The sequence below is a fragment of the Chlorocebus sabaeus genome, chromosome 1, assembly GCF_047675955.1.
Source record: "Chlorocebus sabaeus isolate Y175 chromosome 1, mChlSab1.0.hap1, whole genome shotgun sequence".
NCBI lineage: Eukaryota > Metazoa > Chordata > Mammalia > Primates > Cercopithecidae > Chlorocebus > Chlorocebus sabaeus.
The window spans coordinates 16412383-16433127 of record NC_132904.1 but is presented as its reverse complement, the minus strand read 5'-3'; the positions used below and the strand labels follow the sequence as shown (position 1 = coordinate 16433127).

Here is a 20745-nt window from a genome sequence, read left to right as displayed (position 1 = left end):
TAATCTGGTGGGGACTTGGAGAACTTTTATGTCTAGCTCAAGGATTGTAAATGCACCAATCAGCACTCTGTCAAAACAGACCAATCAGCTCTCTGTAAAATGCACCAATCAGCTCTCTGTCAAAACGGACCAGTCAGCTCTCTGTAAAATGCACCAATCAGCTCTCTGTAAAATGGACCAATCAGCTCTCTGTAAAATGGACCATTCGCAGGATGTGGGTAGGGTCAGATGAGGGAATAAAAGCAGGCTGCCCAAGCCAGCAGTGGTGACTCTGTGGGGTCGCTTTCCATGCTGTGGAAGCTTTGTTTTTTTGCTCTTTGTAATAAATCTTGCTGCTGCTAACTTTTTGGGTCTGTACTGTGATTATGAGCTGTAACACTCGTCGCGAAGGTGTGGAGCTTCATGCCTGAGGCCCCTGAGACCTGGAACCCACCAGGAAGAACGGACAACTTCAGACAGGCTGTCTTAAAAACTGTAACACTCACCGCGAAGGTCTGCAGCTTCACTCCTGAAGGCAGCTGAGACCGCAAACCCACCAGAAGGAAGAAACTCTGAACAAGTCCAAACATCAGAAGGAACAAACTCCGGACACACCATCTTTAAGACATTCACTGCGAGGGTCCACAGCTTCATTCTTGGTCAGTGAGACGAAGAACCCACCAATTCTGGACACACTGGGATTGGTCAACACTCAGGTATTGTTATGGGTGAATATTATTAATTTGCGTTTTCAATTTTGTCTTGACTATTAAACTAGGTTATAGTTTAACCTTCTCAGGCCATATTTAGTTTGCTTTAACACCACTTAACTGGATGCAGATGCATGCAGGAGGCCACTGCACTCTGAATTTTTGTGGCTTTTTTCTCCTACCTATTTGATTTATATGTGTTACTAAGGTGGTTAGAGACCTTGCCATTCGGAGTTCAATATTACAATTAGCAAGATTCTATCAAAATAGTAAAACGTCATGGTGTTTTGTGAAGTAAACATCAAAGTGATTAAAACCTCCATTTGCAAAATTTTGAAACAGTTCGTGTATCTTTAAGGAAGTCCGCTATACAGTTAACATTTTTTTTTCAGAGAAACCAAGGCCAAGAAAATTATTTAATATACGGAATAAAACATCTCATGTCAAATTTGGAAAAAATAATTCTAATACTTCTACTTTGGATAAATCATAATGGCCAGATAAAAATAAAATTTAATAAATTCTGGTTATAAGGAAATAAGTTGGCTTATACCACTAAATAGAGTGATTATAAAACTGTTAAACTTTATTGATTTGCGTTAATCAAGTTAAGTTCTTATAGTAAGCCTGTGTGGTGGGAATTATCCCAAGTTTGCAAATGAATCATAAAGGAAATGAATGTCTTTCTTGCAAACAGGCATCTTACATGAAGCAAAATCAGGATTAGGAGCTAAATGGTTCTGAATTCAAAATTCATTTTTACTCTCGGATATTAACGAATGATCCTTTTTTTTTTCTTTAAGTGCCTTGAGGCAGACTCAGGATCATGGTGGTTGTAGATTATTGCTAAATTGTGTACAATGAACACACTTGCATACTCCACTTCCCTGTGAGCTCTGGCCTTGTAACTTGCTTTATATAATAAAAAGCGCGAAAGTATATTGTGCAACTTTTAAGGATAGACCTAAGGGTTTTGGAAGTGTCTGTATTTTCTTCATGGGAAGGTTTAATGTTAGAACCAAACTGCCCTGTTGAAAACCCAAGGCGGACGTATGGAGAACAGTCTAGTTAGCACAATGGAATTCGAAGACATAACAAATCATTAGGTCTGGAGTAAATTTTTATTTAGCAATAGATGACTGAGCTAATAATGATGACATAAATAATTGTATTTTTGGTTAAATTAACTTCAAGAAGAATTCCTGAAATTAAATATTGTGATTTTGACAGCAGTAAAACAATTTTAAAAACGTTCTAAAATAGTTGAAGAACAGATTCTCAGAGGCTCTTACCCATGTATATGTAGTTGCCTTTCAAGCTTCCTTGAGTTTCTTTCAAGTCTCCAAGGAAAATGAGTAGTATAATCATCACAGATCCGTTAGACATAAAAATCCAGAAAAATATAGTGACTTCCATAAAATTTTTATTTAATATTTTTGTAGTTGCTTTCAATTCTGTCAGAGTGGTATTATGAAAAATCAGAACAATGATTCTAAGGGAAAAAATCACATTAATAAGACTTTTTCTTCCTTTTTTTTCTTTTGTAAAAGTGATTTCCTATGATGTTCTTTATGTATATGGCTTTCAATTTATCATTTTACATCTTTATGGGTGTGTGGAATGCAGATGAACAGAGCGTGTTACAGGCTTGAAGAGATGAAATGTTAATTTCTTTATTTTTATGATTTTAAATGCTTTTCAAAAGACTTTAGGAAATACAGTGAAGTTTTAAAGTTTTGAACAGTTTGAACACAAGGTTCAGACAATAATTTTCAGAGATTGAACTAGATGTGCCTCCAGGACAATAAGGAATTTATGGATTGATTATTACTTGCTTACTGCTCAACAGGTTATTGAGTTTCAGATATAAGGGTGGATATTTGGTACAATCCAAATCATTACTTTGTAGCCTTGTAAAGCTGAACTGCAAGTTAACTAACTTTGATTGAGTGTATACCAGGACTACTTACTAAAATTTATAAATTTCATGAAATCTAAAACAAAATATAAAAAGTAAATCAAAACATTTTGAGTTGTTTCCCATATGTTTAAATAACCTTTGCTATTCATTATTAAGACTTTATTATACTTTGGTTCAGGATAGTAACCTGTCCTTTTTAAGTGGTTATTTTTTGCCTTTTAAACAAATTGGGTACCAAAAGATCAACCATAGCATAATTGCTCATGTTTGTGAAACATCGTTGTGTCTGTGGTTCAGAATTGCTAAAAATGATGTAATTCAATGAGAATATTCTAGAGAGACCAACAGATTAGACACAATATATTCACAACACTTAAGTAATGTTAAGTATTGTTGACATTCACAGAACTTGCCTAAAGATACATTGAACTCTTTTTGGTTGTTGTGCATTGCTCAAAAGCAAGATGTGTAGTGGGAAAGAAATCAAGGTAATTGAGGTAGAAAAATGGGGTTTCAGGTGACAAACTTGGTATTCATTTGTTCGTTTATTCTACTGTTATTTAAAGTGTCTACTAATTGCTGAGTCCTGCGAAGTATTGGGGAAAATACAGATCTTTATTTATCAAGAATTAAAAAATTTAAAGTAGCTTACAAACAAATTAAGAGGTGACTAGCTTTTTGGAGGTAATAATTGGGAAATAATAAGACATCTCTAGAATGAAGTAAAATTTCACCTCAGATATGGTAAGTGGAAAGATAGTAGCCAGCCAGAGGAACAAAGATATAAAGGAAGGAGTATTCTGGCCAAACTATGTTAAAAACTCATGGTCACATGTGAGAAACGGATGGTATGCAACATGGTTGGTGCACGGGGATTGCATAACAGAAATTGCAAGAAAGGAGACTAGTTTACAAAGAAGGGCTTATTTAGAAAAGACTTAATAAACCAGGTTAAGTTTGAGCTCTAGTCCGAAGCTAATGGGAAACAGCAAGCTAAGATTTGCATGTTAGAAAGTACCCCCAAGGTGCCATATTGATAGAGGGTGGCAAAACTACTAGGAAGATAACAGAGGGTAACAATCCAGAGCTGCTGTTTGAGGCTGTAATAAGGAAAATATAGAGGATATTAGAAGTAGACAGACTTCAAAATCTAGGCTAAATCATTAGTAGCATTCACTTACGGTTTATTGGTGGACGTTAGAGGGACATACAAATTTTTTTAAACTGCATAGCAGAAGGCACCATTTAGTGAGTTATAAAATATATGCTGCAAGGCATGTGAGTGGGGTCATTTGGCTTTTGAACTGATGTCTCCTCTTTAAACATGTTAAATTTAGGTACATCTGGAATATATAATAGAATTTGCAAGAAAACCAAGTAGATATGTGTACAAGGAGTTCAAAGGAGAAATGTGACCTGGAGATCTAGACATTTGCATCGCCAGCACATGAATAACAATGATCCCCATAGCATCAGATGATAGCTTCCAACAAGAATATGCAAAAAAGACATGATTTAGCTTAGGAAATTAAAGTAATAGGGTTATTTAAATCATAAAGAAGTACAGCCATTAAGGGAAGTAAAAAGTAGACAGAAAGATGGGAAAAGCCAGAGACTCTGATGGCTTGGAAAGCAACAGAACAATGGTTTTCATGATGAAAGGTGATGCTAATGATGTCTGATGCTACAGAGAAGTCAGATTTTTAAATCTTCATTGGAGATGTGAGAAAAGAGAACGTTGAACTTGGAGACAGCAATTGCATTGCAATGCTAACAAAAAATATCTAAATACAAGAGACTGATGTACAAACGTAAAGGATGCATAACCGAGGTTATGACTACAAAAGGGAAGGGCAGAAGTTTGTGATCACAAGAAAATATTTCAATTTTTGATATTCTGGTACTAAAAGAATAAAGAGAAGAATAAAGGAATAAAGGTAGAGGAGTAGTAGATTGATGTGAGAGATTTAATAGATTAGCAAAGGAAGGAGACGTGGAAGGCCAAAGAGAATGGAACCAAAATATAAGTTTAGGTATGAGAAATAGGAGACCTCCTCAATCCCCCACCCCCACCAAAAAAATGTAACAAGAATAGATGTGGAAGCAGGTAGTTTCACACAACCAGTGACAAGAAGTAGAGAAATTCCTATTTTATTATTTTAATTCCCATTTTAAATATCAAAAAGTTTAGCATCAGTTTAGCATATATGGTAGGAGTAGTACTGCTTAGCATATGTAATAAGAGTAGTATGGATAGAATTAAAAGGGTTGAAATAGCAACATACAGATTGGGAGAAAGACCTTGGTTAAGGAAAAGTCAGTCATAAGTAGCTGATTTTGAATATGAGTTTGTAATGGTTCACTTTTTCTCAACTGCTGTTCTTGATAGTTCAGATTTCATTGTGAAGAGAACATCACAGAATACCCAGATTTGAGTATATCTAAAAAAACAGCAAGGAAATGTTGGATGTTGGGAATGGTGGTTGAAGCAATACATCATGGAGGCTAAGCAGTATAGGGGAAGAGTTGAAAAAATAAAGTGACAAAATAAATGAGTATTTTAAGATGATTAGGGAATAGTGATATGTGTGAATAAGTGAAGACCTGTAGTCATAACTGAGGTTATCACTACAAAAAGGAAGGGGCAGAAGCTTGTGATCATAAGAAAATGTTTCAATTTTTGATATCTGGCATTTGATAAACTTGTAGACAAATAATTTTAAACATGGAATCATGGGAGTGGAAAGCTGAAGTGGAATGGTGCTGGGGTCTGTGATAAAAATAATCAATAATCAGAAAAGCCATATATTTAATGTGTAATGTTCATGGGAACTAATGACAACTTTGTGAAAGGACAGAGTGTTCTTGGTGTCAACATTCTCAATAAATAACAAGGAGTGACCTGGAAATATATAAGTGACTGTTAAGGTTTGGCTCTGTGTCCTCACCGAAATCTCATCTTGAACTGTAATCCTGATAATCCCCTTGTGTCAAGGGAGGAACCTAGTGGGAGGTGATTGAATCATGGGTTGAATCATGGTTCAACCCATGATTCAATCCATGATGGTTTCTCCAATGTGGTTCTCATGATAGTGAGTTTTCATGAGATCTGGTGGTTTCATAAGTGTTTGACAGTTTCTCCTTTACATACACATGCTCTCCTGCCACTTCTGCCATGATTGCAAGTTTCCTGAGGCCTCCCCAGTCATGCAAAACTGTGAATCAATTAAACCACCTTTGTTTATAAATTACTCAGTCTCCAGTAGTATCTTTATAGCAGTAAGAACAGACGAATACAGTAAATTGACGCCAGGCGGGGGTTACTGCTGTAAAGATACTTGAAGAATGTAGAAGCGACACTGGAACTGGGTAATGGCCAGAGGTTGGAACAGTTGGGAGAGCTCAGAAGAAGGAAGAAAGATACGGAAAAGTTTGGAGCTTCCACATGTTGAATGTTTTTGACGAAAATGCTGATAGTTATGTGAACAATGAAGTCCAGGCTGAATTGGTCTCAGATGGAGATGAGGAATTTATTGGGAACTAGAGTAAAGGTCACTCATGCTATGCTTTAGTATAGAGACTGGTGGCATTTTTTTCCTTTTCCCTGCCCTGGAGATCTGTGGAACTTCAAACTTGAGAGGTGACTTAGGGTATCTGGCAGAAGAAATTTCTAAGCAGCAAAGCATTCAAGATAAGACCTGGATTATTATGAAACAATTCAGTTTCATGCATTAACAAAGATATGGTTTCAAATTGGAACTTTTGTTCAAAAGGGAAGCAGAGCACACAAGCTTAGGAAATTTGAAGCCTGATGATATGGTAGAAAAGAAAAACCCATTTTCTAGGCAGGAATTCAAATTGGCTGCAGAAATTTGCGTAAATAATGAGGAGCCTAATGTTCATCAAGGCAACAGGAGAAATGTCTCCAGGGCATGTCAGAGACCTTCACAGAAATTCCTCCCATCACAGACTCGGAGATCTAAGAGAGAAAAATGGTTTTGTGGGCCAGACCCAGGGCCCCACTGCTGCTCTGTGCAACCTTGAGACTTGGCACCCTATGTCCCAGCCATGGCTAAAAGGGGCTAACATACAGATTAGGCTATTGCTTCAGAAGCTGCAAGCCCCAAGCCTTGGCAGCTTTCATATGGTGTTGGGCCTATGGGTGAGCAGAAGTCAAGAATTCAGGTTTGGGAACCTCCAATTAGATTTCAGAGGATGCATGGAAATGCCTGGCTGTCCAAGCAAAAGTTTGCTGTGGGGAATGGAGCCCTCATGGAGAACCTCTGCTAGGGCAGTGTGAAAGGAAAGTGTGGGATGGAGCTCCCACACAGACTCCCCACTGGAGCACTGCCTAGTGGAGCCAAAACAAGAGGGCCATCATCCTCCAGACACCAGAATGGCAGATCCACTGACAGCTTACAGCTTGCACCATGCACCTGGAAAAGCTTCAGACACCCAACGACAGCCCATGAAAGCATCTGGGAGGGGGCTGTACCCTGCAGAGCCACTGGGGTGGAGCTGCCCAAGACCATGGGAGCCCACCTCTTGCATCAGCATGACATGGATGTAAAACATGGAGCCAAAGGATATTGATTTGGAGCCTTAAGATTTAATGACTGCCTGCTGGATTTTGGGATTGCATGGGGCCTGCAGCCCCTTTGTTTTGGTCAAATTTTCCCATTTGGAAAGGTGGTATTTACCCAATGCCTGTATCCTCATTGTATCTTGAAAGAAACTAACTTGTTTTTGATTTTTCAGGCTCATAGGCAGAAGGGACTTTCTTTGTTTCGGATGATACTTGTACTGTAGTAGAATATTGAGCTAATGCTAAAATGAGTTAAGACTTTGGGAGACAACTGGGAAATCATGATTGGTTTTGGAATGTGAAAATATATGAGATTTGGGAGAGCTCAGGGACAGAATTATATGGTTTGAGTCTGTGTCCCCACCCAAATCTCATCTCATATTGTAATACACATAATCCCCACGTGTCAAGGGAGGGACCTAGTGGGAGGTTATTGGACCATGGGTGTGGTTCCCCCATGCCGCTCTCATGATAGTGAGTCAGTTCTCACAAGATCTTACGGTTTCATAAGTGTTTGACAGTTCCTCATTCACATGTACATTCTCTCCTCCTAGCTTGTAAAGAAAGTGCCTGCTTCCTCTTCCACCATCATTGTAAATTACCCAGTCTTGAGTAGTATCTTTACAGCAGTGCAAGAACGGACTAATACAGTGACAAAGCATATAAGTGTGTAAGCTTCAAAGCATCAAGGGAGTTGACACAAATGCAAGATATAATTATCAATATGCAGCAATTTTCCAAGCATCAGCAATGCCTTATCCCACCTGCCATATTTGACAAGGGTGGAGGATTTTAAATTGAGCATAGGAATGGCCTGAGGAAAAGCAGATTTTCAAGGAGCAGCCAAGTTCTATTTTAAGAAATGAAAAATCAATCATTGAAGATGTTGGAGAGTCTGGTAATATGAGAGCAAAAGGCACACAGGTTTCAATTCAGCACAGCAATGTAAGAAATAAAAAGTATAAGAGCCAGGAGAGGTAAGGATTAGAGATTACAATTTAGACAGGCAATGGAAGAACACTTCAAAATATTCCAAAAAAGATGAAGCTCTTAAATCATCAATATGAAGAGATTACACACAGGCTTCTGCAGAGTAATCCTCAATCTAATTAATATTAATGCTATCAAGAGCTAAAATTGATTTACTTGGCAAACAGTATGAGATAGTCACTACGTGAAGCACTTGGCATGGACGAATTCATTGCCTTTTCAAAGTTGTCTTGATCTCTGGTTGATGTGGAAATTCTTGCCTTTCTGATAATTTACATCAACTATGGGTTGAGATTAGGGAGTCTCAGACTAGCCTAATGAGTTATTCTGCTTCACCCTATGCCAGTCATGAAGCACGAAGAGGGCTTAAGTTCTCAGCTTCAGTTTCCATATGTGAAAATAAAGATGATAGTCATAGGGCCATTATACAGGCTAGATGTAAAGATAATCTAAGCTAGAATAATAAAAAATTAAATTTATATCACTTCTGTTCAAATGAAGATCACTAAATGCCAGCCACTTTTAAGTAGCCAGGAACCGGGTTGTACTTTCACACACTCATTATGGAATTGTTTACTTCTCCTGCTCTGCATTTGGATGTTTTAAGAAATCTGACAAATGTGTTTTTTCAATCACCTAAAATGCATTTATAATCCTGTTACGAATATTTTTAAAAGCAAGTCTATTCACATTTTTAAGCATTTTTCTATCTTTAATTCACAAATAGTACATAACAATTGAAGAAAAACTAAGAATTATTGATAGATAAAAGAAAAAATAAAAATAAAAAATTTTGAATGTATTATAAATAATCTGTACCCATAATTTTTAAGACCTTTCATATACCTGCGATGCAATATTTTTTTAAATTATTTCTTGTGAATTAAAAATTTCCAAAACAATATAATTTTATTTAAAGTGATCCACTTAAAAATATATTTAATGACAAAGTCTCATTACATTGCCTAGGTGGTTCTTGAACTCCTGGCATCAAGTGATTCTCCTGCCTTGGGCCTCTCAAAGTGTTGGAATACAGGTGTTAGCCACCACATCCAGCCCCAGTAATTTTAAAAGGCATTTTGTTATCTGTGTTCAGATAACTCTCAATCTTGATTTTCTTTTATTAAAAGAAAGACATGACATAGATCATTCAGTTATGTAACCATTAACATATCGTCTTTCTATCTTTACAAATCTCCACAAAGATGCATGTTTTGGAATTTCTACTTGGGACAAATTATTTTATTCTGAAAGCAGAACTAGCCTGAAAACATTCCTTTCAGCGTGTTCAACATAAGATCAGGGCAGGTCAGAACTCTCTCCTAACATCTGCTTGATTATTTCCAACGGGAACAAGATTACTCAATGTGTGCTCTAAAGGGTTTTCTGGAAGAAAAGTTTTATATCTACTCAATGGCCAAAGGCAATCATTCAACGTGTGTGAGTTTGTCCTCTTGGGGCTCACAGATAATGCAGAGCTTCAAGTTACTCTCTTTAGTATATTCCTTGTAGTATACTTAGCTTCATGGGTAATCTTGGATTGATTGTGCTAATCCAAATCAGTCCTCGGCTTCATACACCCATGTATTTTTTCCTCAGCCATCTGGCTTTTGTTCATTTTTCTTTTACTTCATCTGTCATCCCAAACACCTTGGTAAATTTTCTGTATGAAATTAAAAGTATAACATTTTATGCACATGCCATTCAGGTATGCTGCTTCATCATATTTGTAGTTTGTGAATTATATTTGCTCTCAATCATGGCATACGATCGGTATGTTGCCATCTGTAACCCTTTATGTCATTCTCATGCCTAGAAAACTGTATTAAAATGATTGCTAACACATATGTGTATGGATTCACTGTGGGACTTGTACAGACAGTAGCGACATTCTACTTGTCTTTTTGTGACTCCAACATGATCAACCACTTCTACTATGACGATGTTCCTTTAGTGGCTCTGGCCTGTTCTAACACTCATGTGAAAGAACTGATGTTGTTAATCATTGCTGGGTTCAATATTCTCTGCTCTCTAGTGATTGTGCTGATTTCTTATGGTTTCATTTTCTTTGCTATCCTGTGGGATACATTCTGCTGAAGGGAGACAGAAAGCATTTTCTACCCGTGCTTCCCACCTGACCTCCATCATAATGTTTTATGGAACAATCATTTTTACATACCTGCAGCCCAAGTCAAGCCATTCCCTGAATATGGATAAAGTTGCTTCTGTGTTTAATGTGGTAGTGATTCCTATGTTAAACCCACTGATCTATAGCTTAAGAAATCAGGAGGTAAAAAGCGCACTAAAGAGAATTGTAGAAAAGTTATGCTTGGCTATCAAATAACCTAAAAATCCCTAGACAGAGGCAAAACCCAGGACTCTGAGTTGTGTCTTATCTAGAATCACATTGGTGGTAAATGACAGAGCCAAATTCTGTAGTTTGGCTGCTCAAAATCACTCAGGATATGTTTCATCCACTCTGTCATTCTCTGTAGTTTCCACATAAAGTGCATTTGGTAAATGTTACGTCATTGAATTGTAAAAGGGAGAGAGAGAATCTTACTCCTCTCTGAACAGCACAACTTTATCAATAATGAAATAGTATTGGGAAATAGCTGTTTTATTTAAATCACGTATGATATTTGAATTATATTAAAATAGTTCAACATCTGTTATCTTACATTTCAAATTTGCTGCATAGATTATCTGGAAATAATGTCAGAAGTTTAATAGAAAGGATACTTTTCTTGATTTTAAGACTGGATAGTTTCCTTGGCACTCTACTTTCTCTGCATTCTACTGGGAAGGATAGCGCTAGCAGAGTTACCATGAATTCCGTATCCATTTAGATCACTAGAGCCATTTCACACCATTATAATTTGTTGCCTGCTCTATATAAGCATGTGATTAGTAACTGGACTCTTCAAACAGTTTGACTAATAATTTTAGCTTTTGTGAAGATAACTGTTGTCATTGGTAAATTATTTCCCATTTTGTACCTAGTTTCCTCATCTTCAAAATGCTCTTGTAGTTTCTATCTCTTGGACTGATTGTGAAGATTAAATTACATTATAAATATAAAGAGTTTTGCAAAGTTCCTAGCGCACAGCTGGTACTTCACATATGGTGTGTATTACACATATGGGAGTATTTCTTAAGAATAGTCTTCTTAAGAAATATTTTGCTTTGTAATTTTAGAAAATAAGAGAGGATGGTTAAAACTATGTAGTATGAAACCACTTGTGATAACTGACACTAATATTTCAATGTTTTTGCTGCCATTAAAATCTTACATATTTTCCATGCATATATAACAGCATGAAAATATTGAATTTATAGATGTGACCACGTTTATATTTCCTTATTTTTCAGTTTTGTGCATGCTTCCATAAAATATATCAAAAATAGATCAAAATAATTTTAGAGCTGCTATGAACTATTCAATTTGCTATATTCGTTCCCACTCTTATATAGAATAAGTAATTTGTGCTATAAAAATCGAAAGAAATTTGATGAGAAATATGAGAAAACAAAATTTTATTTACATATGACTTGACATTGTAATTCAATGTATTGACATACAATTGACATTGTTGTTATACCAATTTTTATTTTATTTGGCCTTGGATAATAAGGTAATAAAGTTTGAGATAGCTGGCAATATGATATTATTTATTTTAAAATCAACAGAAAGAAAATATAAAAGTGAAGGAGCTATTTTATTGTGGTATTTTAAGATAAACTTAATTGATAGACATATTTTAAAATAATTTTTTTAGGTTCCTTCATACCCGTTACTTAAAATATGCATTTTTTTTTTTAAAAAAACCACTTTTGTTTAATTAAAGACAAGATTAATTACGAATTTACTGAGCTCCTAATTTTTCAAAGTACGAGTGAGCTACCATCTACTGAGTGCTGTTCTTGTATCAACTTCTGGGTGAAGAGTTTAAGATGGATTGCCTCAGCTAATTTTTGTAACATTGAATGGAGATGAGTATTTATTCAAGGTGGACCACTAATCAGTTGTAGATACAAAAATAAATTATATAAAAATGTTGTTTACAATAAAATGTATTAAGGGCTGTTCACCAATAATGATAAAGCTGATATTTACCAAGGCTCTTTCAGGTGCCAGCCATCATGCCAAGGTTTTCACACATGTTTCTACTACATGCTCATATTGCAGCTTGTGGAATAAGCATGTTTCTTGTTTTATAAGTACTTTGAGCTTTACATATTATACACTAGAAGTATCAAAACTCAAATCTGGGACCAAATCTTTCTGGAATCAAGCACGTTCTCCACTGATCTTAGACATGGCTAAAGACCTATATTTTTTGTCAGCCTCTTGTGTTCTATTCCCGGATACAGAAACATCATAGAGATCACAGACAGAAAGATGACATATACAAATATTAGTTTAAATATGCCTGGATACTGAATAGCGTTTATTTCAATGTTTTGGCTGAAGGGCTGATGTTTTAGGAGATGAACCCAACAACCTGGAGCAATTTTCAGTTGGTAGTCTTACAGGCGGCACAGAACTGTGTGTATCTGCTCAAGAATAAACAGAAAAAAGTATGTCTATTGAGTAAAGTTGAATTTCTTAGCTCATTTCCCTTAGAAAACCTAGGTTTGTCTCAATATGTGATTGTTAATAGTAGAGAATTATAACTCTGTAAAGACATGAAGAATTCAATAAATGTTTAAACATTGCTGCAGTAAATAATTCTATGAAGTAGGCAGGTGCAGTGAAACCACGGAAGACCATTGTCCTCCAAGTGAGTTTTCAGGATTTATAGATCCGAATCTCACTACCTGTAAAAAGAGACTGTCTATTACTCTTTTATTTGTCATGGCTCTCATATGTGAGAATGTTGTATATACCCATCTATATAAATATACTCTCAAAAGACAAAGCGTGGAGAGTAGAAAAACCAAGTTTCTCTGTTAAACCTGTTTTAAAGGCCAGGTAATTCATTCCACTCACAAGGTTCTGAAAGCACCTCATGGTAGCATATCTGAGTCATTTACAAAGAAAGTACAGAAGAGGAAATAATCACAGTATATTGCAAGCTTCAAACTATTTTATAAAAAGGCTGCAAGTATCATAATCTTCTTGTGAAATTGAAAAACTATAGGATAATCTTAAACTACTACTTTTTCTGAAATGTTAAAATAATGTACCATATCACTACTTTTTAATCATATGTCATCATCTACAAGGGTGACTGAATAAATAACAGCCACAAATAAATTACATAATAACATAGGGCAATTTCTAATTGAACAAATATGCAAATACAATGAAGGTGTTTTATTTTAAAAAGTTATTTTTTATAAAACATGTTTTTCCAATTGTATTTTTAAAAATCTGATGATGATGACACATTTAAATCCAATTAACCTCATTCTTAACACCCACAGTGTTAACAAAAAATTCAGATAGACCTAAATTTGCATTTAGAATTTTCATATTGCTAGTTATGTGACCTTCAATTTAGAGATGAAACTTTTCGTATGTTTATTTGATTGTGGTAAGTAGGACTACCTGACCAATTAGCCTTGGAGACCTTAATGAATTTATTTTTTAATAGTTGTTTTTTTTTTTTTTTTTCTGAGAGAGAGACAACTTCTCACTATGTTGCCCAGGTTTGTCTTGAACTCCTGGGCTCAAGCAATCCTCCCACCCTTGACTCCTGAAGTGCTGGTACTACAGGTGTGAGCCTGTGAGCCACTGTGCCAGGCCAAATAAATTCATTTCTAACTTTATATAACAAACATTTAGATACCTAAGGCTTCCAAAACACTTATTTATCGCTAGATACTTTTCTAAGCATTTCATAAATATTAACCTGTAAAATCCTTTCCAAAAAGAGCAATGAGTTAGGTCCTATTATTCTATTATTTCCTAAACTTGGAAACAAAGTCACACAAAATTGAGCTCAATTTTCCAAGGTTGCAGAGCTAATATGAAGGAAATAGTGCTCAAACTCAGTCTTGTTTCAGCATCCCAAACTCTTAAACAAAAACATGCTACTGCCTTTGCTTTAAATACACCTGTGAGTGTTGGCATATGTGACTGTGTCTCTGTTTGTATTTGAACATGATTTCAGTGGTCTGCCAAGACTGTGATTGCCTGGATTTGGATGCTTTAATTCATACTGATTTTTCATGATCTGCCTGGCTCTTGTAGAAAACATCAGGGTCTATTAAAGTAACAGCTACATTTTCAGTTCATTGGGAAATAATTACAAGAAAAACTTTGATTTATTTCCTGCTTCTGTTTAATAAAGTTTTATTATTTTTAAAAAATTTTAATATCTGTAAGTTTTCACAACATTTATCCAAGGCTTTCTTTGAGGCATCTTTCACTTCTTTGTTCCTTAGACTATAGATTAGGGGGTTTAACATGGGGATCACCACGGTGTAAAATACAGAAGCCATCTTGTCTGTGTCCAAGGAGTGATTTGATATGGGCTGTAGGTACATAAAGATCAGTGTGCCATAGAAAATAGTGACAGTCACCATATGGGAACCACAGGTGGAAATGGCTTTGTGTCGCCCCTGAGTAGAGCGGATCCTTAGGATGGCGGCAATAATAAAGATGTAGGAGGTGAGGACAATGGAAGAGGAACAGATCATATCAAAGCCAGCAAAGGCAAAAATCAGAATTTCCTTCATGTGTGTGTCTGAGCAGGACAGAGCTAAGAGGGGGAGGTCATCACAATAGAAATGGTTAATTATGTTTGGGCCACAGTAAGTCAGATGGAAAGTGATAATGGTGTGGAAGAGGGCGACCAGGAAGCTGTATATATATGGAACTGCCACCAATTGAATGCAGACTCTTCTTGACATCAGTGTTGAATAATGCAGGGGACTACAGATGGCGACATAGCGATCGTAGGCCATGGAGGCTAGAAGGAAACACTCAGTGATCATGAAGGTGAGAAAACAACCCAGTTGGGTTGCACAAGCATGGAAAAGAATGGTGTTGCGTTCCACAACAAAATTCACCATCATCTTCGGTGTTATAGCAGAGGAGTAACAAAGGTCAACAAAGGCCAGGTGGCTGAGGAAATAGTACATAGGTGTGTGGAGTTGAGTATCAATCTTGATTAAGGTAATCAATCCAAGATTGCCCAGCACTGTGACTAGATAGATAACTAAAAACACCCCAAAGCACGGGGCCTGAAGCTCTGGCCGGTTGGTAATTCCTTTGAGAATGAATTCAGTGACATAAGTGATATTAACTTCAGCCATTTATCCTAACAGGTTTTGTAGATTTGTTGCGGTTGAAGAATAAAAATGATACTTATGTTCCCTGTCAGTGTTGGGTAAAGGCGATCATCGTTGCCTTCTTGCCTTGAATCATATCATCATGTAGGCAAAAATATGCATCTTACCTCTCTAATATTAGACAGAAGCCAGTCTTGCTTGAGGGAGACTTGCAGAATAGTATTCTTAAGAAATATTTTGCTTTGTAATTTTAGAAAATAAGAGAGGATGTTGGTTAAAATTATGTAGGATGAAACCACTTGTGACAACTGACATCAATATTTCAACGTTTTTCCTGCCATTAAAAATCTTATATTTTTTCCATGCTTATATAATTAAAACAACATGAAAATATTGTATTTATAGATGTGACCACATTTATATTTCCTTATTTTTCAGTTTTGTGCATGCTTCCATAAAATATATCAAAAATAGATCAAAATAATGTTAGAGTGGCTATGAATTATTCAATTTGCTATATTCCTACACTTACATAGAATAGGTAATTTATGCTATAGAAATTGAAAGAAATTTGATGAGAAATATGAGAAAACATAAAATTTTATTTATATATGAATTTTAAAAACACATTATTTTTCCAATTCAAAATTTAACATATTTGGAAGTGTGTTACCCAGAGTTAACACCAATCAAGTAGTTTATCAAAAGTTAACATATTTGGAAGTGTATTGCTCAAAGACTTAACACAATTAAGTAGTTTATCATAGTTAAATCCCATGTAGATAAATAATTTCCTCCACAAATGTGTCAATATATTTCTAGGGCTTAAAATATCCAAGGCACTTACTCTAGTTGGTTGTACTTCTAGAAACACATATTAAGGAAATATTCAGTTGTAAAAAGTTTTATGGAAACATATACTGGCGGGTGGAGTTTCTGATGCATCTTTTAGGATAATTACAATTACTTGTATTTCTACCAGCCCTGAAAAAAAGAGGATTCATCTTGTTAAGTCCAGTATTAGTCTATTTAAACTTCAGTTTTGAGAGATCATCGTATCTAACCACTTTCTTTCACATTCCATTGATTAGTAGTATTATTATTTTATCTGTCGCAATTGAGTGATGTCCTTATCAGATATTCTGAGTACATTGCATGAATTAACTTAAGATAGTCTCTTGCTTACCCTGTGAGGAAGGCTGTCACCCATATCTCCTTATAAACGTTGGAAAAATCCGAGTTTCTGGTAATGGTCACAGAGTATTAGTGTGACTGTGTATAACTGACAGTAGAGTCCATATTTCTTTCCTTTTTTTTTTTTGAGACTGAGTCTCGCTCTGTCGCCCTGGCCGGGGTGCAGTGGCACAATTTCGGCTTACTGCAAGCTCCGCCTCCTGGGTTCACGCCATTCTCCTGCCTCAGCCTCCCACGTAGCTGGGACTACAGGTGCCCGTCACCACGCTCGGCTAATTTTTTTTTTTTTTTGTATTGTTAGTAGTGTCAGGGTTTCACCGTGTTAGCCAGGATGGGTCTCGATCTCCTGACCTCGTGATCCGCCCATATTTCTAATCACCCTTATGCTGCCCAAGTGTAGTGGTTTGTTCCTCAAGCTTTAATCACAGGGATGAAAGAACAAGGCTAAAGTGTCAAACTAAATGTTTAAAGCTTAGAGAAGACAAACATGAAAACTGTAGTTTTCCAAAGATTGCAAAGTTTCTCATATACTACATCAAAGTAAAATAGAAGGCTCCTAAAACATATATATACACACATACACATGCATACACATACATATACAGAGACATATACAAATATACAAACATATATACACATATATATTGCTATTCTCAGTAAACTAACTGTTTCATTTATGAATATTCAGAAGCCAGAATTATCTGACTTACATATGGGACTTGAACATGTTCAATTTTTTTTCACAAAGGATTTTATGTCAATTCTAGCTGTGAAGTTATAATTTGAACCCTGATTAAGGATAATTATAAGGCTGTCCCACAATGTAAAAGTAAATAGACCACCTTCACTGAAAAATAGTGTCAGGGAAAGAGTTTTATCTATCATCTGTTTAATTTTATTTTTTACTTAATGAAGTCCATCTATATGTTAGCACTTCCTGTGTTACTGCTTCTATATAACCTCAAGATTTGTGGTGGTTCCAAGGTACATTTCATACCAAATGAGAGTGCCACATGAGAAAATAGATGTATGAGTAAGAATGTTAACTATGGTTGACATGTGCTATTAAGTAACACGGAATATTTAAGGTTAAGTAGATACATACACCACATTATGGTAGAAAAACAAAGTCAACAGCGAAGTTGCATATTAAACTGGAGTTTAAATTCCAAATTCAATAAACTTAAAAATCATGTAGAAATAAAATTACTTACAAAAATCTGTTACAGTGCTCAAAAAATACAGCATTTATGATTTTGCACCTATCTTACAACTCTCTACATTATTTTATAATTCCTCTAAGTTTTTAAAAGCTGTTTTTCTTCATAGCCTCCAATTCATTTGTCTGAGTTTTTTTTTTTTTTTTAAGGTAATCACCATCCCAAAGTCTCACCACCCGTTTAGTCATTTTCATATGTTTGTCTATTTTAGGGGAAATCTAAAATCAATTCCATGTTTCAAACAAAGAGTTCTTTAAAAAGCACTAGTGTTTCTTTCTTCACTTCATCTTCCTAAAGCAAGTTTTGCCTCAAACTTTACTGCACGTTGGAATCATCTAGAACTCTTTACATGCCAATGCCGGGGCATCCAATACCATTTATTCAGAACATCTTAGAGGCACCGAGGCCCAAGTGATTCTAATATACGGCCATGTCTGATAACCAATAATCTAAAGAACAAATTTGATTTTTGGAATGGCAACCAGAGTTCAGATACATTTTCAAAATTTTCAAAAATATTATCTAAAATATTTTTGGAAATATTTTCAAAATTTCTTTTTGGGATTTATTTGCCTAACCTGTGATTTAGTTTGAGTACACCACTCCACCATGCCAGTGAAATCCCAGCTGCACAAAAACAGTCTTAAAGTCAATCTTCTGTTCCTCTATTTGTGTATTTCCCTTTTTCTGAAAATGATTTGACTGAGAAACTACCTGTGCTCTTGGTTCCCTTTTGTCTTCTATTTTCAAAATCATTCCTTCTCCCATGTTATAATACAAGGCATACTTTTCATCCGTCTGGAATCTTATTATGATCTCTTGCCCCCAGGTGTAAAAAATACCCTGGATTCTAAGAGACTTGACAAGCATTTGGATAATCCTTTTTATCAAGACACCATTAATATGACCCCCATCTGATTAATAAGACAACTTTCAACTACAAGTTAAATTTTTATTTAATCATCACTCATCAAAATTAGAAAAATACAGGTTATGCTAATTATTTTATATTAAGATACATTTAATTTTAGGCATTCATTTAAATCTATATTTTAAATGCCAATATTTACAGCATTGAAAAATTATATCTTAGTACCTACTTAAACTATTGGTTGAAAATTTTAGATATTCACTTATCTATGCATGTTGAAAATAAAAACATTGCTTTTTCTAACTATTTTGGTGAGTACCAAAATTAGCAATTGTCTTTTTTAGGCCTTTCTGATAGTTGGCTATTTATTTAAAATTAAGCAGTTTTATTTATTTTGTTCTCTTCAAGTCTCCGTAGGCTGTATTTGCCCATTTAGATTCTCAAAACTCAGTTGCAAAATGAATTAAATCTCTCTCTGAAACACTAATTCTTGAAGGCCTTGCCTTCCTTCTTAAGAATCAGGGACATATATCTGAGGTTTTAAACACTTTGCACCTAATACAACAGCAATGCTTTGCACGGAAAAATATATTCAATAGCGTAAAAGCAAAAGCTTAATGGAGACCTCCTGTTGCCTTTCCACTGCCCTATCAATCAAGACATTTTCTGATGCACAGACTGCCTAGTGCTGTTCAGGTTCTACCTTGTTCTTTATCAGGGTGTTCAGGGATTTTTCAGGTCAAGCATTCTTCGTTCCAGGGCTGCAACAAGCTTGGTTTCTTCACCAGATCTTAGCAACAGGCTGCAGGGACACCCTCTGCGCCACCAGTGTGCTGTAGGTGTTCAGACCTGGGGACATCTTGAGCCATTGGGTGTTCCTTCTATGTAACTTAACGCATGCAAAAACGGCATGATATGGCATGGAAAAAGGTTGGGAAGCACTGGTTTGATATAGATTACATTGGAGCCCTGGTTAAAGCTGAATACTTCACCTGAGAAGAAATATTCGGTAAATGATACGCCAACAGGTTTCTACGTTGTTGTATTATAGGATTCAAAAATGTATAGTGAGTATTCATTCTTATTTAGGAGGGAAAAATTTACCTTATGTTCAGTGTTTGCCAAGGCTAAGGACGGATTATTAAAAAATCTCATTTCCAGAACTTAAGGAGGGCCATTCTTGGTAAATGAACTTCCTAAGAATTTTAGTCAGAAAATCACATCTGCACACATCTCTCTCCTCCATCGTCCATACAGTAACTCTTATTTTGTGGGAACTATTGCAGAAAGCATGGCAAATTCTAAGAGATTCTCTGCTCAACTTATTATGTCATCATTTAAGAAGAGAGAGAGAAGGGATGTGTAAGGAGGACAGAGACAGCACTGAGGATTAATGACGTGTTATTATTATTATTAATTTTTTTTTGAGACGGAGTTTCGCTCTTGTTGCCTATGCTGAAGTGTAATGGTGTGATCTCGGCTCACTGCAACCTCCACCTCCTAGGTTCAAGTGATTCTCCTGCCTCAGCAGGAGAATCCTGAGTAGCTGGGATTACAGGCGCCTGCCACCACACCCAGCTAATTTTTTGTATTTTTAGTAGAGACAGGGTTTCCCCATGTTGGCCAGGCTAGTCTTGAACTCCTGACCTCAGGTGATCCGCCCACCTTGGCCTCCCAAAGTGCTGGGATTACAGGCATGAGCCACCGCACCCGGCTAATGAAATATTATTTTAAATACAAATAGATATCCTTTAGACAGTTCTGGAAAAGCAGACAGCGTGAATGTATGAAACGCAGTTAGGATGCAGTCTGAATCCATTTAACATTAAAGCTCACCAAAGAGAGAGACTTTGGATGAGGATCTGGGGCATGGGTGGAGGGATGCCTGTTGGTTCCATATACAGACTTACCCACTTAGCAGTGATCTTGACTCCCAATGAGCTCATGTGGAAGTTATTCAGATGATTTATTAGTTCTTAGGTCCCATTGGATCAAACTTGAACCTCTAGAGGTATCTGAAAGCTTGATGTTTC

The 20745-nt window shown here is 36.0% G+C and overlaps 1 protein-coding gene and 1 pseudogene across 1 annotated transcript; one reads left to right on the top strand and one right to left on the bottom strand.

Moving 5' to 3' along the window:
- Positions 1-9550: 9550 nt before the first annotated feature.
- LOC103235652 (olfactory receptor 5AL1-like) lies at positions 9551-10529 on the top strand (annotated as a pseudogene).
- A 3929-nt stretch (positions 10530-14458) lies between these two features.
- On the bottom strand, positions 14459-15451 carry OR8U3 (olfactory receptor family 8 subfamily U member 3). Its single transcript, XM_007998628.3, has one exon. The coding sequence runs from the start codon at positions 15449-15451 to the stop codon at positions 14459-14461; it is 993 nt and encodes a 330-aa protein (XP_007996819.3).
- Between the last annotated feature and the right edge of the window lie 5294 nt (positions 15452-20745).

Excerpts from the sequence above, each read along its gene's own strand:
- OR8U3 (XM_007998628.3), bottom strand. The coding sequence starts at position 15,451 with ATGGCTGAAGTTAATATCACTTATGTCACTGAATTCATTCTCAAAGGA.